The 23,335-nt window shown below is 38.6% G+C and overlaps 1 protein-coding gene and 1 pseudogene across 2 annotated transcripts; both read right to left on the minus strand.

Moving 5' to 3' along the window:
* Positions 1-673: 673 nt before the first annotated feature.
* Positions 674-9,200, minus strand: LOC103706678 (phosphoinositide phospholipase C 2-like). The gene is made up of 9 exons (XM_039133027.3): positions 8,561-9,200; positions 6,679-6,875; positions 4,497-4,632; positions 4,187-4,423; positions 3,860-4,095; positions 3,517-3,634; positions 1,513-1,662; positions 1,337-1,423; positions 674-1,100 (listed from the first exon to the last, which is right to left on the minus strand). The coding sequence occupies exons 1-9, from the start codon at positions 8,873-8,875 to the stop codon at positions 807-809; spliced, it is 1,770 nt and encodes a 589-aa protein (XP_038988955.3). The 5' UTR covers positions 8,876-9,200; the 3' UTR covers positions 674-806.
* Positions 9,201-11,030: 1,830 nt separating this feature from the next.
* Positions 11,031-22,019, minus strand: LOC148699676 (phosphoinositide phospholipase C 2-like; annotated as a pseudogene). Its single transcript, XR_016398900.1, has 13 exons — positions 21,427-22,019; positions 18,233-18,429; positions 16,549-16,684; positions 16,212-16,457; positions 15,882-16,123; positions 15,471-15,588; positions 14,519-14,671; positions 14,332-14,418; positions 13,493-14,099; positions 13,192-13,296; positions 13,007-13,107; positions 12,729-12,772; positions 11,031-12,561 (listed from the first exon to the last, which is right to left on the minus strand). The product of XR_016398900.1 is annotated as a phosphoinositide phospholipase C 2-like (transcript).
* Positions 22,020-23,335: the final 1,316 nt, after the last annotated feature.

Genomic DNA, 23,335 nt, shown 5'->3' on the forward strand with positions numbered 1-23,335 from the left:
GGGCCACGGCCGGAGGCGGAGGCCAGGAAAGATCGGATCTTGGAGAGGCCCGAGGCGAAGCGGCCGGATATCTGGAGGTAGCCGGCGAAGATCGAGTCCTCATCACCGCCGTGCCGGAGGTGGCGGCGGCCATTGTGAGGGAAAAAAAACTCGCTGGTTCTCTCTCACGACGATGAGAACACCGGCGACGAGAGATTGATGCCCTTAACGAGCGATCCCTCCCAGGGTTTCTTGTTTTCTTTTTTTTTAAAATTTTTTTTTTACCGTAAACTGGAGGAAGTGAGGAACCGCCCCTGCAGAATTTATCGAATAGAGAAAAAGAATGCACAAGGTGAAAAAAAGTTGGCGACTCGGCGTTACACGAAGCCGGCATATGTACAGATTTGCCGAAATCATATCTTTTCTGAGACATGGCTATGAGTTCGAGTATCGGCACGTCAAACAATAATGGCTTGTGCGAATGGTTGATGGGCTCAATGATGAAGACCAAAACTTTTCTAACCACCATCTGTAAGATAAAAGTGTTGCAGTATCAAGCTGTCTCAGAAAAGCACAGAAGCATTACTAATTTCAAATAGAAAACATGGCACCCTACTGCAGAAATGTACCACTGAGAGCGACTGAATCAGCAGCTGATTGCCTCTAAAAATAGACTCGTAATCCAAAATTAGACTTTCTGAAGAAGATGATCTTCATTAAGAATAAATAGCACAATAGTTCAAGCACAAGAACAGGAGGTCGAAAGCCTTGCATTCGTATATACACATCGGTCTTCATTACTACAGATAGAAGGATCCACAAAGATCTCAAAGGAATTCGAAATGCATTAGTAGCTTTACAGACTTCAGAGCCTCTCCCTCGCGGTCACAGAGCGGGACAGACCGAATCCCCGGCCTCAACTCCCACACAGGCAAACAAGTCTGGCCACCAAAATCATCCTTCTCAGACATATCATACTCATGAACTTCGATTCGAAGCAAGGCAAGTTCTGGAACAGTCAAGGGGAATTGGAACTCCTCATCCCAAACTGGCGTCCAGTTGTCTTCTACTGCTTTTGTTCTTTTCATTACTGTATCAGCTGGGACTCCGGCTATGCCAACCTACATGCACAAGGATGGATTGCTTGTCCATCAGCTTTCATTTACAACATTTATAATTGAAAATATGACCAACTTATAGTATAAGTTCTCCTTCATGTTCAAACCCTTTGTGTTTATCACATCATGCAGATTGCAAGTTGGCTAAATCAGGTAAACTGTGATCTCGATCACAAGGGATGGTATGTTATCTTACCTGAGATCTATTGATATAACATTATTTATTTTCCAAATCTTACCCTTGTGTAGAAGTCAGGTGGTGAGTATGTATCGAAATGTGTGTGATGAAAATCGTAGCGCCATCCATCTCCCATGTATACCTTCACCTGTTTCATGGTGGCATTAACTGGGATGTGAATGAACAAGAAAACGTAAATAAGAACTTACAAAACTTAAAGCAGAGACAAGGGTTCACCTTCAATGTTTTCTTGACTGGCAATGCAACTTTAGGATCAAAGATATGATATGGAACATTATCGAACAGAAAATCTGGTTTCTTTACATAACCACACCCTCCATTAGCTCTAAACATACCATGCACCAACCAGAGTGCCCTCCCATACCCCTATCAGATAATGGAACACATGATCAAGTAAACAAAAGTGAATATTGAAGTCAAATTTTTGCATGCAATTAGCTTGCACCAATATCAGTTTTGTTGGTAAACTTGATTAGTTAATTCAGAAAGGTTGAAGATTAAATTTAAGAAACCAGCACTGAATCAAAGAATTTTTAGAGAAGCAAATAGCTACACCACTCGGATGCAAATGGTGTAGATTCTTCTGCAAGAGTCCTTCTCAAGCAATCAATAAAAGAGAGTTATAATGGATATAAAAACCTCACAAACTTCATTGTTTGGAAGTTTCACCAAATGTGGTGCTAATTAAAATTTACTGCAGCAATGCAATGATGACTTTGCAAAAGGGATGAGAATTAGTAGTATCAGCTAGTGAAAACAAAAAATTCTGCTGTCCATACATGCTGCGCGCGTGCATATGAGAGAGAGAGAGAGAGAGATGAGAGAGAGAGAGAGAGAGAGATTTGGACCGCAGTTAATAATTCAAAAGCAATGCTCGCGTTAGACCTACAAATCAAAGTTAACTCTGCCAAAGTTAACCATAAGCAGGTCCAGATATGAGCAAGTAGGAATCAATGCAGAGGCACCATGGAGAAAACCACTAGGATTAAAGGCCTCCATGCAGGCTCTACGCTCTGATACATAGGAAATGAATCAAATTTTCATTACATCAGAGAGTTTGGATGGTGTACAATTTGGAAGAGATGCTCAAGTTAGGGTGCTCTATAAGATGTCAAATATTATGACATATTTTCTTGGGAAAAAGAATAATAGCATATTAGCATGCATATCAACTGATTTCGTTCAGAACTGGCGTGTTTCATCTTTGGTCATTCTACTTTCATAGCTTATATGTTACTCTGCACTATGTAGAGTATCATAGTTCTCTTCTCGACAGATTTTTTTTTTCTCAAAATATACCTTATTCAGCTAATGAAATGTTTTAAAGAAACTCTACTTCTCTCCCTTATAATTTAAATAAAAAAATATGCACCAAGTCCACCCTGATACATCAAGCTAAGGGATCATAATTCTTAAATGTGAAAGACCAACACAGTAAAATCACCATTAAGGTTCAGATATCAGACTCAGAAAGATGTGCATTTTTATGGCAAATTGATGTGGTCATCTCAACAGTAGTTATTTGATTGAAAGCTCTCCAATATCACAGACTTCCAGCAATCTAATATAATATCAATAAATATCTATATACAGAAGATTGATCATCACAATCATAATAGGTAATTGAAAAGCCAAAAGAAGTGTCACTTTGCCATCAAATTTATATCTCTATGTCTTCAAGGTTTCAGTACCTCCATCAATGTGAAAGGCTGACTCTGGCTCCTAAAAGCATCTAAGCAGCATGAATAATCACCATCCTTTGGTCCATAAAACTGAGTTCTATCATAAGCTCATAAAAGTAAACTTATTTAAAATGGCCTTGAAAATCTCCTAGACCTTTGTTTTGGTTCTGCAATCATCAGCAAACGCTCTAAATATGGCTATCATCAAACCCAGTTCCTCAATGCAATGAAGGAATTAATGTTTTCATGGAAAGATGGTCTAGCCAGAAAACTGCTGAGATCCAAAAAGATTTCACACACAGTTTCCTGAAAAGTAGCCATGTAAGTACTAGAGTTCATCCTCATGCAAAACGTGGCCATCCCACTATATACACCTAGGAGGACCATCTGGAGCCCTGGTACGGTATTTTCATATTTATAGCATGATGAATTTCGAGAACAAACATGAACAAAACCTATATATGAATAAAGAAATGGTTAGCCTGATGCAGTATTTCTTTTCCTAAAAAAATCTGGATCACTAGAGAAGAATTAATACCTGCATATTCAATGCAACCATCTGAGCTCCATGCATCCAACCAAGCAATGGGTTGTAATTAGAGGAGGTGATACGTGTACCCTTTGGGTAAATCCTCAATAGATTCTTTCGAGTGAACCTAGAAAAAAGATTTATGCAGAAATTTATAAGGCAAAATTTAGTTCCATGAGATAAAAACACTGAAACATGCAATAATTAAGATAACCTGCAGTCTCTTCACTTTTTAACTATTTGACTTAAATGGAAGGTATGCAACCAATGGCCCATGCATTCTCACACCAAGATACAAGAAAAAGATCATCTGAAATATCACCTAAAAACACCCTTTCTCTTTCCACGATACCTGATAATTTCAGTTCCATGAGAAATTACAGCCTTCTCAAACACTAGCTCACTTAGGCTAAGACGAGTTGCTTTATCAGGATCAACCTTAAATGCATCACTTAGTTCTCCCTTTCTTTTTTTGGCAGCAATTGCTATTAGATGCTTGTACTCAGGTGCAACTATCTGATGTGGTTTTTTATCACCTTCATCAGGATCTTCTTCTTCATGGTGGTGTTCACTATGCACATGCTCAACCTGCAAGTAAAACAGGAATCCATCAAAGTTGCAAAATTACAGACAAAAAATTGAGTAGTAACTAAGCAAACATTTTGCTTTCTTATTGCACCTTACTTATATCACCAATTTCAGCTTTAAGATCTGGGACTTCTGTACCCCATGCTTCATCTTCAGTTCCTTTTTGTATTGCTTGGTCTTCTTCCTTGATGATCTTGGATTCAAGGTATTCTTTTGGTGGTTTGGTTGATATTAGGATCCTCATCTTTAATGCCTCAGGTGAAGGGAGTTCTTCCAAAAATTCTGATTTTGCCGTAAACAGCATTTCTCCGTAAGTATCGGTTATCATCTATATTGAAAAAAAGAAAGATCAGAGGGGATTTTTGACACACAAAGGCCTGACAAAAAAAATTATCATCTACCTCAGCTACTTTAGCCTGAAGTTTTGGAGTCAAATGATCCTCAAGAGTAATTATAACTGGGTATGAAGATATGCTAAAAGCATGCTCCTTAATGGACTGCAAGCATTTGAGAAGTTCTACAGGAGTGGTCAGTGTCCTACAGTCACAAATAAATAAAGTCACAACAAATTGAATCATCAAAAAACCTCCATTATTCTTGCAACAGTTAAGCATATTATACCTCCATGCCATGGTTAAATTTTTCCATAGTCAACATTGGTACAACAGATGTACAACAAACAAATAATGCAAATATAATGATTTTTGAATCAATTCCATGCCAAATGCAAGCAAAGTTTGAGAATATGTATGCATGCTGAAAGGTTAAGTAACTAACTCAATCAGGGAATTCAAAATCAAAATTTATAGCTTACATGCTTTAGATTTGCTCACAAACAGAACAAAAGGATTGAGGTCAAGAAGTCTGTCAAGCCTTCTCCACAAAGTAGTTGTCTGCTTCTGCCTTTTGTTCTAATTTTTTGAGCAAAAAGGTAAGAGAGACAACCACACATTTCATTGGGGATGAAATAGGTAACATGGCTTCTGCTTCTGCTATATTGAGTTGGCTGCAAATCAGGTCGCAGGTGTCTAGAGAGTGATTACATTCTGATGGAAGGTACCTGACCTCATCAGGCTCACACCATTCTGACACTTACTGCAAGTGTTTCAATAGCATTCACAAAGTGGTCTATGTTGACATTATCTCATACCAGAACTAGGTTGGCTTTCTGGTGCACAAAACATGTCCATAGATCAATTCTTCGGTGTAACCAATGACAAGACTTATAGATAGCCGGTTGGTCCACAGAAAAAAGAAGTGTGGCTGTTATAGAAACCAATAGGTCAAGTCAAAGGATCGGAAATACAAGTTAAAGGAAACCCTTATTCATTTGCTTATCACTTAAGGAATTCATATGGGTAAAAAGGCATTGAGGTCCATTACAAGCTCAAGGCATGATACTGACATCTTTCCTACGAATTGCTAAGATAGCTTGCCAGCATGTGGGTTCCAACATGAAAATCGAAGCAAAAACATTAAGATGATTGATAACAGGAAATTTTAGTAAAATGTAGGAAAACGAGGCCATTACATGATAAATGTTGGGGCACTGAAGTGCATAGTCCCAATCAAAAAGTCTAGCACACCAAAATCATGGAAAAAAAAACCAAAACAATTTTCTTGAATTGCTTGAGGTTTCCATGCTTTCTAAACATTCAAGACTACAGAAAAAAGGTTAAGAAGGTCATGGGGGATTTAAAACCCCAATAGCGGCTGATCTTTGGTCGCATGAGCCTTGGCCCCCAAAGACTTTAATTCCCGGATAGAATCATCAAATTGGTCAATTTGACAAACCTAGTAAAGAGTTTGAGCTGGGTTTAGAATGGCTGCATAGAAGAACAAGGGAAGGCAGAAGGAGATCAACCCTTTGCACACTCTTTCAAAAACTTTATACATATATATTATTGGTACTGATACAGATTATCTTACAACTGTATATTGTGAGAGGGTGGGCCTTGTCGCAACGATAAGGTTGATCTATTGTGAATTCGGTGTCACGGACTCGAAACACAGAAACAAGCACTTGGCACATGAGAGCAAGTCTATGTATATTTGACTCTTCCCAGGTCCTATAGTGGTGGGAGCCTGTGCATTGGAATGTGTTTTTTTTCACCACTACATATTATAAAAGATAACTGATGGATAAGAATTATCTATACTCCCAACACCGTATTTGTATATAGTCTATACGCACATATATGCAAAGGTGCGGTAGGGTACACCCTCGTACTAGCATGGGATTGCAAGACCCTTTTCTCACATGCAGTCGGTACCACTCGAAACCGAACAATACAGATCAGTACAATATGAAACTAGGTGGAATCAATCTGTTACACTCGTAAAGGCCTGTTTGGTCCTTACGCAGTATCGAACCTTGGTACTATATTGGTACTTTACTAGTACATATGACACACCCATTATTGGGTGGTATGGGTCAGTATGGCAAACCATGGCATCTTAAGTGTGTCTAAAGTACTTCATAGGTGTTACACAAATTAGTCGCAGCATGGATGCAATATGAAAAGTTCGATCAATAAAAGTAGAGTCACAGATCATTAAAAGTTTTCTGGACAGATCGCGTACCCCCCATGACGGACTTCCACATCATCTTTTGTAGAGTTTGGCCATATGTCCAATTCAATTACTCTCACTCCTCTTCGCAGTGCTTTTATGATGGGGATGTCACTGCAGTCGCTACTGAGTTGGTTCCCTGTTAAATAAGAGTTATGGCCCGTATATATGAAATAGTGGGATAAGGGAGCCCTCATATCTTGGTGAACCTGGAACAAAAATATATATGCCCAAGCTATTAAATGCTGAATAGTTCGAAAAACTTGAAGAAAAAAAAAAGAAGCTGGTTTGACATGCATAAGTTGATAGATTTATGAACAGAATAAAGTTCATAATTAATAGTTTCTACAATTAAATTTATGAGAAACAGAAATCTCTACAGTAGACAGACAGTGGTCTTGCAATTTTGAAAAGATCTCACATCCAGAGTACAAAGACTACCTATTTATGTGTCTCAAAATAGAATACTTATTCACACACTGAAATCCTTGTGGGCACATCATCATTTCCCCCTTGAATTTAGCTTGTTTCAAGGTTAAGTTATTCCTCATGGCATCTAGTCATTGTTACCTGAAACATTCCAAACAGCACTCATCTCAATCATCTAGATCATCCAATCATCTTCTATCTATAAGAAATAAATGTCTTCTTGCAGCAGTGGCCTGGGCTTAATTCTCATCACAATTTTACAAAAGACTATCATCAGATTGCTTAATCTTTGCCAGAGTGAACCGCTTGATGCGTAAATGGCTCCCTATAAACTCTACTCCCGTGAATGATCTTTGGCTTGTTGCTGCAAATACATCACAAACAACCAAGTCTAGTCTTCCACTGGCAAACTTTGCCCTTTAATTATGCATCAGACAGCTGATAAAATAATGTCTGCAAGGGGTTTTCAACAGCTGGCATGCTTCGCAAGGCAGGTTCTGTTAAAGAATAGGTCTAGCACGACCCTATGAGAACACCAACATATTGCCTGTTGATCTTCCTGGAGTAGACCGAACATAACAAAGCACTAATAAACTCATTATTTTTGTCACAGTAGCTCTTATCTTCTTCTTCACAAATATGTGTTATTTCAGCACATCCATCTATATCTAGAAAGATGTTGATTTTATCTTGTACATGGAATACCATAATAAACTAAACTTGCAAGGTAATGGGAAGGCAGTCTTAGTAAATTAAATCACCTGTGCAGCCGCTGAACTCCAATATATGGTCTTCTCATTGCCAGGCAACCAAAACACGCCTAAAGAGACGAGGTCCTGTCCTGTTCCTCATCACCATACCAAGATGCAATATAAATCGCTTTTAGCTATTCTAATTGCTTCTCTGTTTTGTTTTTCCTTCTTCTTTTTTTCCCCCGTTGATGATCAAGTTGTTCTAAGTTTCAGCTAGTAAGTGCATCCTTTAATCTCTAACAATTTACATTTGGAACTCTGAGATACACATCCATGCATGCAGAACCAGTTCACAAGTACCAAGTTTATGCCCCAGATCAAGCTATAGCTTGAAGCTGGGCCCAGAGGCTCATCCCAACCCACCAATATCCTTTATCCAGCCCAGTTTTGCACCCTTCCTTGTCCCGTGCCATGTGGTACCCGGCAGGCACCAAAGTACAAACTTTAGCCAAGAAGGCATCCAAAACCATATTCTTTTAAGAAAACGAACTGGTTTTCTTTTTTGTTAATAAGAACAAAGTAAAAACATATAGTCCTCGAATCTTAGTTAGACTCGCAGGTATCATTCTAAAACCCTGCCGGGTCTCATGCAGTTAGCAACCATCCAAGATTCGATCTTTTCTCGGCAAAAGGAAAGAACCAAGCCCTAATTAACAAAAGCAAAACACGTATAGAATTAGGATCCAGTCCGGAGAAGGGAAAGGCGCACGTACTCCAAGAGAATGGGAGAGAGCGGAATTATCGTCGCCGGTGAGGTACCGGAAGAAGGCGTCGAGGGAGAGCCCCTTCTTCTGGAAAACACCGAGGTGCTTCAGCTCCCTCATGCCGTCGATCACGGCCTGCGCGGCCTCCCTGGTGGCCTTGGGCTCCCCCTGGACCTCTACCAGGAACCGCTGCAGCTGCTCCGCCCCCATCACCCCACCCTCCGAGTACTTCTGGAACACCTCCTTCACCCCCGCCGGCGGCTCGTTCGTCGCCGGCAGGAACCGTCGCCGGAAGCAGAAGCAAACTCTATAATACGTCGTCATCCCCAATGTGGGATATCAAGCAGCCGTCACATTGTGGGAGCTGGTTAGGACGGTTTAAATAAAGGGGGACGGGTATCGGAGCGTTGAGTGGCAGGTGGACTACTTTGGTTTTCTTTTCTTTTTTTCTCTTTTTTTTTCATGAAGGGTGGGTTCCAGAGGATGCCTTTCCCTCCGCGGACGGTCACGTCTGCCGTGCTCGGCCGGCCGTCGCTGTCGCTGCTCCGGGCCCGGAATCCGGACTTTGGGGCTTGAGACCAGCAGATATTACCCTTTTTTTCTTCCTTTCGGTGAGCAGCCATCAATGCTTCTGGTACTGTTTTTATTCGCCATTCGCTTCTGCTCCTCCGTTGGCGTTTTGTCGTTGTTTACTTTTGCTGTTAACGGTCGTTTGAGGCCGGAGCGCAATTTCTTGCATGGCTTTTTCTTTTTTTTGTGCGCGCGTGTTGCATTAGGAGGCAACACTTTAGAAAAAAAAAATCCAAAATAATCTTTCTCGTAAACTGAAGTCCATGGCATCTCCCGAAAGCTTTGTAGATTTGCGGTTGCGGAATTCATGCCAATATTCTTATCCATGCATGTTCGGCAATTCAATTCATCATCTAATTAGCTTCACGGCAGACATAAGTTGCTGTACATTTTGATGGTATTAATGTATTAATACAAAAAATTGCAACATTAAAATCATCTCCAAGCTGAACCTACTCAAATTTTAATCACTGCTTTCTTTAGTTTGACTTAGTAATTGGTTTATCCGCAATGTTCCTTTTGTATTCTTATCATGAACACGTAATGAAGCAAAGTGATTGGTGCAAGAGAGTTGAATGATTTTTTCAAGTAATTTTTTTGAGTTACCACGTGACGATTGTTGTAATCTTCTAGCGTACAAATAATGATAATTAGTTAATCTCTTTTATGATTCAAGACAAATATTATTTTGTTATTTCTGTGTTAACTTTTTTATTTTATAAAGAGCGACAATATTGAATATAGATATTTTTTTATGGTTATCTACTAATGTATTGTTGTTATACGTAATAGCTGAGCTCAGAACATTGATGACTTATTATGCCTAGTCATCGATCGACAGCTTCGGAAAGGACAACTCAGAGTGATGGCATGAGAAAATTAAAATACAGACAACGGATAACGCATCCAATGCACAAGTGCCACCTTTTGTGACGGCGTGACAACATTATCTCTTAGTTTTACTCCTAGAAAACTTAAGAAATCATTCCTCATATTTGTCATTTATCTATTTTATTACAGGAGTAAAGATATGGATGTAGATGTACTGTGTTTGAGGGGGGGCAGGTGTAAACTTAGAGCTCATATGGAACCTTCCATGTGGGCCATACAGAATAAAGCTTTATCCCATACGATGGATTGGCTAATATACTACCGTACATCCATGACCTACGAAGGCCTTTATTCTCTCATCCGACGACCGTAGGAGTGGTGATCACAAAAAGAAGATGCCGAACTTAGATGCTTGTGTTGGAGAAAGTCACCTCGCTCTCAACGCGAAGCACAAACTTTTCCTTCAGAAAAGTTGGAGCCTCCATCGATCAGTGCGGCTTATTCCGCATGCAAGTGGCTTCGGCATGTACGTACACGTAGAAGTTTACGTTTCGCACTCCTCTCAAAAAGTTGGTGCAGAGTTTAAACATCCATGAAGATTAATTTTGCATAAGTTGATAAACTTTTGTTTGACTGTTCTAAACAAGATTGATTCTAGAGTTCAAAATTAAATACAGTAAAGATGGGGAGTCTAAATTTCATCTGATTGGAAGTGATATAATTAATTAATCATATCAAAAACTAAACGTATAAAATTAATCTTAGAAAGGTTAAAGAAGTACCAGCTTCAGTGGAAAAAAGGATTCCAAGCGTGGATAGAAAGGAATATTGTTTTTGCAACCTTGCTTCAATCTACTTTCCACGGAGCATCTGACTTTTTTTCAAATTTCTTGCGTTACCATCCACATTCCAATAATGACCTACCCGGAATCACTTTCCTTAGCTTGTTACGCATTGGAAGATAGGCGAATCAAAGAAAGAACAACAAGACAATAATAAAAGACTGCATAATTTATAGTAGGCTAGGCTTATCCCTGTGAGACATGTTTTGATGCTTACATCTTCCTGCCTTGATAAATAAAGCAATGAGAAGTCTTTTTTTATTGTTTTTTGTGAGGTGTAAAGGAGGAAGATACTTCCCCCTAAAGCAATGAAGAGTCAAAGCTTTAGAAAAGTAGAACAAAACAATGTGCTGTCAACAATGCAATGTTAATTAATCACATCATGATCAGTTTGCTATCCAACAAAACAGCGCGTGGAACACATTCCGGATGTAAGATTTCCTGCCTACACTTTAGTCAAAACATGAGTCGCATCTAGTGTGAATTCCTTGATATTTTGCCTCCAATAATGGGAATGAACTACACCCTGCACCATCGACTCCCAAGTCTCAATCTTCGAACTTAATATTCCTTTAGAAATTCATAAGAAAGCTTGAAAAAAGCACAGCATTGTATAAGCCCTTGATAAACCATCCAATGCAAGGAGGCTGCTTAGGTCACGATAGCCTAGAATTAATGTCGTCATGGATGTAAAATAGCTGACAATCCAATGACTACAAACATAAACGGGTTGCATCTGGTGGCAAAGTACTTGCAACTCCTATGGCTGTCGTGAATCATGTGACCAAATAGTTAGATTTGCTAGAGCGCACCTACAACAATGGTGATCATAGGCTGAGGACTATGTTCGTTGGAGGCTAGCTTTGGAGTGTCGATTTTTTTATTATGGTATGATGGTTCCACTGCAACATTTTTATCTTATTCCCTGGATGAAGAGCTATCAGATTTGAACGATTCATGTCCCAATTTTGAGCTTCTGTAGTGCTGATTCTGATTTGAATCTATCTGGTTTTCTTGTTTGTCGAAGATTGACCGACTTCAGATGTTCCCTGCTTTCAGGATTTCTGATGTTCAGAAAATCTGATCTAATAAACTGGTTGTGGAGGTTAGGCTAGTCAGCACTTTGATTGGTTTTGGTAGCCCTCCGTCAAATTGCTTCCATTTTGTTTATGTTCTCTTGCCCCTCTGTACTTGCAACTGGTGAACTGATCACCTCCTCCTTTTACAGCTTTTTTATCTATACGTAATAATAAAGGCCGGGTGGCTACTTGCTTAGCCTCCTTTTCCATCAAAAAAATGAGAGAGAGAGACACTGATGATCATAGGATGATCTAAATGAACTGCTTCCCATCGGGCCGAAGTCTTGTTTGAGATTAAGGAGGAAAGCCCTGGCCATCAGAATTGCAGTTCCTATGAAAAGGGCTGAACTAACTATCAACTCTCTTCCTCACAGTAAAGCCTCAAAGGTCAAGGTTAGTGCCTGTTTAAAAATAAAAAACAAGAAGCATTTCTACAATCACAACAACAGGTGTCACATACCTCATGGTAGTTCAAGTCAAGACTGATTAGTTATACGTGGCAGTCTCCATGCCTGCTATAAAATCTTCGATATGGACGTGCGCGGATGGTGGAGACGCACTTGTGGCCACGACAAGGACATAAATTCGACGGGCACCAAGTGTAGAAGAACCTAAATCTTGCTCCATGGAATATCTCTGCATATAGATGATAGAGGACCCACTGCAGTATAATTTCATGACTCTGATCCTGTGTTCATCCATGGAAGTAAACAAAATAATATTAATTAATTCAGGTAGTTGTCACAGTGGAAACGTGGCAGCACAATGAGAATGGCTTGTGCTGCTGCTAGGTAATCAGTTGCCATCAGCATCAAATAAATTAATTTTTTTCATCGATTCAGTTCATGGTAAGACCTTGTTTGGTTGGTTGGAGAGGAGCCGAGGAGGATGGCACCTAGCTGTGCCAAACATCATCCATCAATTCAAAATTATTTGAGATTAGAATTAAAATTAAGTGCACCATGAGAAGGGGTGGAAAATGATTTGCTCCTTGAGAGGAGCAGTATTTAATTCCATTGCACCTTCTAAATTATATGTCATATCATCTTTGAATGAACAGAATTCCAACTTATCTTACTATTTCTTGAACAATAAGAATACTTGAGAATAGGAATAGCTATCCCAAATCTTACTTTTCGCCGGTATGATGCAGCTCAAGATCATGGCCAGAGAGGTGAAGGCGAGTTGAAACAGGAACACTTGGATGCCAGGAAGAGCAGCCAAGCTGAATGCTCTGTCAAGAGAGAGAAGGTTAGATCACCACCAGAGGAAAGCTAAAAAGACATGGAGAATAACTATTAGTTCATCAAATTATTACCAAAACGCTTTCCACCTGAAGTCAAGGCTTTCATCTCCGCCATCCATAAAATACATGATAAAATCTCATACACCTATTACCTCAGCCAGTACAACCTCATATATCCTGAGATGTCAGTTGATGCTATACTCAGTTTTTTTTCATATTTATTTTATTGTCTCAAATGAATTCCATAATTGTTGAGGTATCAAAATTTCATGCTTAAAACATAATAGTCAATCTTGATCCCAATGTATTGGTTGACTTTCAAAATATAAACCAAGATTTTGAAATGTCTTGCTTGTTTTCAATTTTTGCGCACCTTCCGTCTCATCCGAGATAAATATGATCCTAGTTCATCTCGGTGTGGTCGCACAATGGATTGGCCAGATTCCATTTAAAAACCCTGCATAAAGTTCCAAAAAAAAAAAGATGAGGAGATTCAAAAGCTCTTACAAATGGACTTTTTATATTTATTACTATATGGACATCAATAATGCAATGATACCACTTCACCATGATAACATCATTCTATGTTTACACAGAGTATGAAATCCATCTGCAAAATAGTAAGCCATAATACAACATCCGACCCTCTCCAAGGATATAGCACAACCACACATTCAACAGAAACATCAAACAAACTCGAACCGCACAAGCAGCTTTACGGACTTGAACTTCATTCCTTTGCGATCAAAAAGAGGCACAGCTCGGATCCCTGGTCTCAACTCTGATACTGGCAAGCACGTCTGACCACCAAAGTCATCCTTCTCAGACATATGATACTCATGTACTTCAATCCGAAGCAAAGCCAGTTCGGGCACGGTCAATGGGAAAGTAAACTCCTCATTCCAAACTGGTGTCCAGTCATCCTCTATTGCCTTTGTTTTCTTCATTACAGCATCTGCTGGAACCCCAGCTATCCCTACCTGTAATTAATCAATCAGCTGCTGCATAATTTTTTTTTTTTTTTTGAACAAGCAACATAGACAGGTTTAGTTTGCATGTCCCCCTCTCTAAGTTTGGTGGCAAAAGACGCTGTTGTTTATCTCACCCGACATCTCATCCAATGAAGATGCAATGGATTGCTAAAAATGGACACATAGAAGAATATGATGTAGAAAATGTATGGAACCAAAATAGAGAATCTAGTTTCAGTACCCTTGTATAGAAGTCTGGAGGGGAATATGCATCAAAATGGGTCTGACTAAAGTCCATACGCCAACCATCTCCCATGTACACTTTGACCTGTCGGACCACAGAAATTCGAACTTTGACATTCAGAAAAAGGGAAAACAAGATGTGGATTGAAATTCAAAATTTGTTTGAATCTTTAAATGATTCATACCTTCAAGGTTTTCTTCACAGGTAAATTTGCTGTAGGATCAAAAACCTCCCTGTTTGGACCAGTCTTCAGCAAGAAATCAGGTTTCTTTACATAACCACAGCCCCCGTTGGCTTTGTAGAATCCATGCATCAACCATAGTGATCTTCCATGTCCCTTCCAGAAGAGACGATAAAATCGAGTGTGACTTTTAAGAATAGAATTGTCAAACTCTTTCATAAATGAAAGTTCCTCTTATAAAGAAACGGGAGAGAAATAACTAAGAATAATCTTGCAAAGTCAGTTAACTTATGCACAACTTAAATTTGCTATCTGTAAGATCCTATTTGCTTATCTGTAAGATCCTATTTGTAGCACAACTCTGTAATATGGCATAAGCGGTCATAGTCCAGAACTCGAATTTGTTAGTTTGATGTGTTGAAAGGATTATTTGAAGAGATTTCAGTTAGAACAGGGCCAAATCTCAAGTTATATCTGAAATTTCCGGAATCTGTACACCTACGAGCTGACTTATGAACTACAAATTTTTTTTTTTAGAAATATTCCAGATGGATGTTTGGGCTAATTCTTTCTCCATCCAAAGCAGTTTCCTCATGAATTCTTGAATCATATTTCTTCCACAACTTTCCTCTTTGTGATAAAAAGCATGGAATCACATCTAAGAAGCCTGCTAAGCTTTTGTTTTATTTTTTTATGTTGACCTACTAGCATGTTTGGAGCGGCTATGAAGCCACCAGATTCCAAAATTTGTTTTCAACAAATGCATACATTTCTTCCTTAGAACCAATGGTATGATATATAAGGTATTTTATCATATCTTGTTACATAATAAAAATTATAAAATAAGTCCCATAAAATAACTGATGCATGCATTAGACAAGAAGAATTTATCAGCTAAATTAACAGCAAGATGTTTACTAGTATTATATTCTATATCTTGAGCATAGAAGCCAACCTGCATATTAAATGCAACCATCTGAGCACCATGCATCCAACCAATAAATGGATTGTAATTAGAAGAATTAAAGCGTGTCCACTTTGGGTATATCCTGAGTAGATTTCTCTGAGTAAACCTACAAAAATAGAAGAAAAAGCCAAGCATATTAAGCAACTGCAGAGATTGTTCTAAGAAGAAAAGCCGTAAGTTGACATCCAGTTAAAGATGCAATCACCATATAGGCTAAGATATTTTAAACAGTAAACCTAGCAACCATCTAACTCATTGATATTAAAGATAATCTAGAGTTTGAATTATCTTGATATATGGTGACTTTATATCATGACAACCAAAGAAACTCATTCATCTGAATAATCCAGACACTTTAATCTCCAATAATTAAACTATTCTGAATATTAAAAAAAATACCTTACTAGATCAGCCCCATGAGTTATTGCTGCCTTTGCAAGTTCTCATTCGCTCAAACTAAGACGTCTAACTTTATCAGGATCCACTTTTAATGAGTCACTTAACCGACCTTTAGGTTTTCCAGCCCAGATAGTGATCAGATGCTTGTACTCAGGTGCTGAATTCTGGCGCACTTTGGGGTCGTCGTCATCATTGTCGTCGTCATCGTCTTCCTCATCTTCAGTCTGATCATTCTCATTCTGCTACAGGATGATAATATAAGAACTAGTTTGTTATTAGGCATTAGTTTTGCAATTGAACAACTAAAGAAACGCATTGGAAGTTTATAACCTTATCAGCAGATTCCAACTCATATTGCAGATCAGGGACCTCCTTTCCCCATGCTTCTTCTTCATTCGAAACCTTCCCATTTTGAGGTGCACCATCTCTGTCCTTATCATCCTTAGCTTCAAGGTACTCTTTTGGTGGTTTGGTTGAAAGAATAATTCTTTTCTTCAGAGCTTCTGGTGAAGGGAATTCTTCAATAGAATCCTTGTCAGGGTAATACAGCATGTCTCCAAATGTTTCGGTAACCATCTAGACAAAATTTCAATTATCTAATCAAATGTCGATTCAGAGGAAAAAATATTTGCTAAAAATTTCTAGCAAAGAAAAAAAAAAGATTTACCTCAGCTACTTTAGCCTGAAGATCAGGAGTAAGGTGGCCTTCTAGAGTTATGATCACAGGATATGGAGATGCAGTAAAGGCATATTCTTTAATGGACCTTAAACATTTGATAAGTTCCACTGGAGTAGTCAATGTCCTACAAAGTTAAACATGCACCTGTAAATTACAACAGATTGAATAAGATAATATTTGGCAACATGATTGCAGAGTAATAACAAGCACAGTTTCAGTACTTTGTATTATCGACATCTCATTTGTAGTTTTTTATCAATAGATTGATGCAACTAAAGCAAAATGCCAAACAGCCTTAAAAGGATACAGTAATAGTCTACATCTGAATTCCAGTTCATCTGGTTAAGAAAAAACTAGAGTAAACTACCAGAGGAAATTGGATTGTTTATATGTGCAGTAGTCGCCATATTAGGTAAAGAATTCAAAGCATTTGGATATTTGCGTGAAACAAATTGCTCGGTAATGTATTATTTGTCCACAACCTTTTAACAAATTGTTTCTTCAATCATTCATTGTGGGAAAAAGAAAGTGGCATTTATACACTGGTTCCAGCTAGAGAATCAACCCAATGAACAATACTGGAAGAACAATATGCATGAATATTACCAATCTAATTCATCCGTCTCACTTATTTTCAATAATACATATTAGACCAAGAAACTCAGCAAGAGAGCTCCTTTCCAGAAAAAATCCACATGGACAATGATTCCCATCTTAGTCTCATATGGACTGCAGATGCTTGATAATAAAATTTTTGTCCTATCCCCATATGAGAACTTTCTGAATGGTAGGCTTCCTAGTATTACCACAATCCTGAAAGGAGGGTTGGGAATAATTGGTTTTATATGGTCTAGACAAATGATGGCAAGAAAGCAGGCTTATCTTTTAAGTGATTAAGTGGCAAGGTATTTTACAAGAGATCATGTTTTTTTATATGTCTAAATTACATAGTGATTCAGGCTAATGGTTATGCTACAATCATACCCATCAGTGATTTATTAATGCAATTTTAAGTGCACAAACAAACCATATGAAGTTCTTTCTCACATTTATATTAAAACAACAGAAAAGGAAAAAAAACAAAGAAGGACAAAAGGCAAGACAGAGAAACAGGCAGACAGATAGAAAGAAGGAACAAAAGAAACATTGGGTACTACTATGGGTATTGGCACCACAAACTGTCCCCCAACTGGTATTAGACCAACCTGGCCCCCAACTAGTACCAGTATGGTACTTCAATCCTTGTTAGGATCCTTCAGATTCTTTACCATCAAGCATTTGGGACCGAAGTCTGGATTTGAAAAGTCACAGTTCTCTAACAAGCGAGGAAAGGATAAAAATATGTACAAAAGGTTGTCTATAGTAGCTAATTACATATCAAGCTACCGCTAGAAAGATAGGGTCTTTGAGTCCTCTTTGAAACAACAAAAGCCAAAAGACTGAAGCACTGCAGTATTCAATTAATTCCACTGCCAAGTTAAGAATAGTTTTCATTTGAGATTCTATCCAAACTGCGTGGCTAGAATACATCTATATTGCCTTGATTAGTGTTTCACATATTTCTTTAGATACATCCAAGGATCACTTAGGACTGCACTGTTCAAGATGACAAACCAATTTTAACCAAAAAAAAAAGGGTTTAGGAATGCAGTAATGGACATTGCGTAAATACCTCCCATGAAGAACATTAATGCCATCTTTTGTAGAATTTGGCCAGATATCCAGTTCAATCACTCGAACACCTCTCTCCAGTGCTTTTATAATCGGAACATCGCTGCAATCACTGCTGAGCTGGTTCCCAGTCAAATATGATTTATGGCCTGTGTATATGTAATAATGGGATAACGGAGCAGTCATTTCTTGGTGAACCTGGGATAAATGATTTCCTGTCAAGGATTATCTGACATATAAACCAATCTCTATGTGTGGGCTACTTAGTTAAATGTTTGCAGGTAATATTAGCCTTTTGTATCTGTGCAAACAGGTTGGATTGTCAATTAGCAAAAAAAGGAATGTATAAACATGAAAAATGTCATATCACGTGTGGTCCGGTGCACATTCATACATTGTATCATCTTATGATGCCACTAACATTATACTATGAGCAACACATCCTGCTTGTCTAATAAAGTTATAGAACTTGCAAGCAAGTTTTTCACAAAATAATGAGAAATTTCAGTCTACTTAATTATCTCAAATTTCAAATAATGGATTTATTTCATTTCTATCACAGAATATATTAAGAAAAAAATTGAAGGATTAAACATAAAAAACAGAGGAGAAAGTATTTCAATCCTGAATAACATATAGAAAAGTCCGTTAATTAATTGTCCATGACAACCAGAAAATGGGCTATAGTCCAATGTTTGCACCCCTCGTTGAATGGAGGTTCTCCGTTCAAACATATTCCTTGAGTAGTTGATACAAGTAATTGTTGCATCATTTTTCTTTTGAAATGATTGGTAGCTTTCCATAATTACCCGCAAATAAGAAACAGGAGGGGGAAATGAGTACATGCTAGCCAGAATGAGCATTTGCATAAATTTTCCAAAGGAGACACATAAAAAAGACTAGGTCAGCCACGTATCAGATAATAATATGCCCCTCTACAGCTGTCATGGTACAGATGCACATGGCAATGTAATACAACTAAAAGGTTGTTTATGATCATCATAAACTGCCACCGCTATTATTCAAAAATGATGGTAAATGCAACATATTTTAATTCATACATATGACCAAATATCAGCCACATCTTGAAAAAATACCTAGCTTAATCCATGCGTAACAAGCCTAAATCATGTCTACACAAAACAAATGCTCTAAATACGTGAGAATGCTTGAATGTAGAGAGAGAGAGAGAGAGACGATCCCCCCCCCCCACCCACCCCAAATCAACCCAAAAAAAACAAAAGATTATAAAAGCACCACATAAATAGCTACAACCAATGTTAGGCCTCAGCAAAACACAGAACACCTTCAACCTTGTGATCCAGTCAGGGAGAAGAATGAACACCTTCAACCTTATAATCCGATTGGGAAGAAGAAAGAATTTCTTTTAACCCACTCAACTTGAATCTCTTAAAATAAAATATTAGATAATAAGAAGAATTTGTAAAAACATGGTTTTAAGCCTTTTATTTTCATTAAAGACAAATAAAATTGCTACAGTGTCCGCTATTTATACTAGTGAGTTCAGCCATATAGAATCCAGGTCGAATTCCTCTTATAGTTAGAAGATGTTACAATTTTCTCTAAATAGCAAGTGATTGGTAGAGCTAATCACAAAAAGTTAAATTTTTTTAGGAGCTAGATCTCGACTTCTATATCAGCTTTATATATTGCCATATCATTCAATTCCTTCTGACTTGGAAGATATGCCTATTTAAAGTTTTACCTGAATTGGAAGTAACATTTTTATCAGCTAGGTATCATTAATCTCTTATGGTTGCCGCACCCTTGTAGATCTTGGAAAGTAACCCAATTTTTTTCTTCAAAAAAAAAAAAACACTTTAGATGTCATACGGTAAAGTTATGACTTTTGATAGTTTTGATACGTAATTCAGCCTCGGATCTAGCTAGCTTTGCTCCCAAACCTACCCGAGGTGGCCAAAGTAGTCCATCACAGATCTGGTGATCCTCCTAGATCATCTCATCTTGAAACAAGTTCTATAACGTGGCATCCCTATACTCCCAACCATGTCTTTAATCATATTCTGAATTGAAAGTTAGGAACCCGCATCACATCTCTCTTTTTATTCTTCCCTCCTTCTTCAAGGAAGTATGGAACAATGCCCAACAAATCACAAAAGGCATAAACATAAATACATGCATCTGCAGGATGATGCTTGCTGCCTTTACAGATGACCTGAAGCAAGGACATAAGACTCTTAAATATGATGGACTTCCTTGTACTTAGCTGCACATAAATGTCGATTAAGTAATCCAACACCTCTAAACTTTGTTGTTGGCAAGGGCAAACTCTGTTACGCCATGACAATGTGGATCTACAGTAATGAACTAACTTAATCTTGATGGAAATATCTATCATGAGAAGTATTCTATTCCATAATTCACAGATTGTTTGTTTCTCGAACTGTTAAGAATTCATGAACAGCCTACCACTGTTTACTACTCACAATCATTGTAGTTGAGGTAAAAACCAAAAACCAAATAAATAAATACTGATAGGCGTACCATCAGCCATTTGACTTCCACTTTGATTCTCAAATCAAAAATTTCAAGAAAAAACACATATTCATATGCCCCAACAAAATCGTTAAAAATTTTGAAGGAGCAAAAAAAAAAATCCAATAAGCAATCAAGAGCAATCATGAATTCACATATTAATATGCATTAAATACTGCGAATGTATGCTTTAAATTCCATTCACTCATTCATCTAAGCTGCTTCCTTAACTAGAGGAAAAAAAGGGTGGCCTAGTGCATTAGGCTCCCGCTATTGCAGGATCTGGAGATGGTCAGATGTATTAGCCTTAACTCTGTATGTAGAGAGGCTATTTCCATGCTCTGAACCCATGACCTCCAGCACATAATGGAGCAACCTCGTCATTGTGCCAAGGCTCACCCTTTTGCTTCCTTAATTAGAATATACAGAAATTAAACTCTGATAAGATTAAATTTATGATCTATAGATTAGCAATTAGATACCTTATACACGAAATAGATAACGGAAAGCAATCAAATTGGCCAAAATATTTGGATTCGTAGAAACCCTTCCAACGAGACGAGAACCAACATCGACACCTCCAGATCCAAACACGGATCCAGCAAGCGACGACGGACCGGAGTCGTTCGGAAAGGTGCGAGCTTTCATAGTTATCAATCAAGGGTAAGGAGGAGGGACCTGGGATCGGAGAGGAGGGTTGAGGTCCTCGGAGAAGAGGAATTGGTGGAAGTCCTCGAGGGCAAGCAGGGGCTTGGAGAGCTTGCCGAGAGTGTGGCGATGGTGGAGCTGGTAGGCCTGCTCCATCACCCGCTCGGCGTCGGCTGCGGTGGCACCGGCGTCGCCCTGGGCGTCGGCGAGGAACCGCCGGAGCTGCTCGGCGTTGATGTGGGACCCTCCCTCCGCGTACGCCGTGAACGCCTCCTTCACGTCCTCCGGCGGCTGCGCCTCAACCCACCGGAACTTCCTCGAGAAACACAAGCAGTACTTGTAGCTTTCCATTCTCCTCCTCTACCTCGATCCCTCCCTATCTTTCTTTCGTTCGTTCGTTCTATCGGCTTTCTTTTTATCTTCTTCTCCTCCGATTCCCTTGCTGTTTGCTTCCGGTTTCTCTTCTTATCTACTGCTTTGGAGGAAGCTGGACGGGAGAAAAGAGGAAGGGAGAGCGGCGTCGAAAGGACGTGCAATAACTGCCCGAACTGCCCGAAGAGCTTCTTTCCTTTTTTCGCCTTTTATATTTTGGTAAGAGAGAATGTTTCTCCGGCGCGATGTTCGAAGAGTTTGTTCGAAGCTACCCCCTTATTTATCTTCCATGAACGCATATCAACGGTTAAGCGCCTGACACGTTTGGCTCACAGCTTGGTGCTTCGCATCAGCGCCGTTAATATGCCAATTATTTGTGCCGTATACCAGAAGAACTTCTTTGGTATTGTTATTGGGCCCCACAGCATCTATGATAGAAATATAGAGCATGAATTCGATATTATCGACGATTTTATGACAGCGATGCTGTTGCCGTCATGGGCCATAGCTTTGAGACAGCCCTGGGCCTGGAGGTCGACGTGGGCTTCGATGATGGATATGATGTCCATAGTGTGGGTTTTGGGCCGGCTTCTTCGGTGCTGCCAGAGGAAAATACGAGAGGGTCGGGGTCGTCGGGTAAGACGAGGGGGGTGACGGGACCAGCGGCTAGGTGCGAGCAGAACGCGGCAGTCTAGCTGTATATCGGTGTCCGGACCCGCCAGTCTATCCATGGTGGATCTATAAGATGAACACTTAATAAAAATTATAATAGGGTAAAATTAACCCTAAATGGATTCATTTCATAAATCCGATCCGCGTAATAATTTTTCAAGATGTATTCTTCTTTATTGTTTCTATCCCCACTTGGTATATGTATAAGATGGAGGATTTAATTCTGCCGTTTCTATCATGGAACTTGACTACTTGAGCTCCTCCGACCAGAATACTACCAGCATCCATTCAAGTTGTTAAGATCTCATTTAAAATCTGGTCATTTAAGACTCATTTTGCCTGTGGGAGGAGAAGAACGACGAAGGAATATTTTATATTTAATTGGAGTTTTTAAAAAATAAAAATAGAGATTTTGCATAGAAATAAGCTTCTCATATTCTATAAGAAAAAAAAATTATATAGAACATACAAAAATCTAATTTTCACCGATTAAAAATTGAGATTTTTTTCTAGAAATAACTTAAGCTGTTAAATATAATGAAAAGTTTTTCCTTTATTAAAAATATAGTAAGTATTTTATATATTTTTTTAAAAAATAGATATGCGGCCAAATATAGATCATTTTATTTTTTTTATGGTCAATCAAATAAATAAAAATTATTTAGTCAAGGTTTTTTGGGACTAATATTTCGGTAAGAAATTTTTTTTTCTATGAGCCAAATATTTTTCGGGGACTAATAATACTAAAGTTTTTATAGATAAAAAATATGGAAGGACCGGTTAAGAATTTATTTAAATTCTAAATATTTAGATAGATGGGCTCGTGAGCTAAGATCATCGGCTATTATTCATCGACGCAGAGTGGGAGGGTTATCGTGAAAAAGATGACATTTTT

The sequence above is a fragment of the Phoenix dactylifera genome, chromosome 17, assembly GCF_051530095.1.
Source record: "Phoenix dactylifera cultivar Ajwa chromosome 17, Ajwa_hap1_PhDact_Kaust_v1.1, whole genome shotgun sequence".
NCBI classification, from domain to species: Eukaryota; Viridiplantae; Streptophyta; class Magnoliopsida; order Arecales; family Arecaceae; genus Phoenix; species Phoenix dactylifera.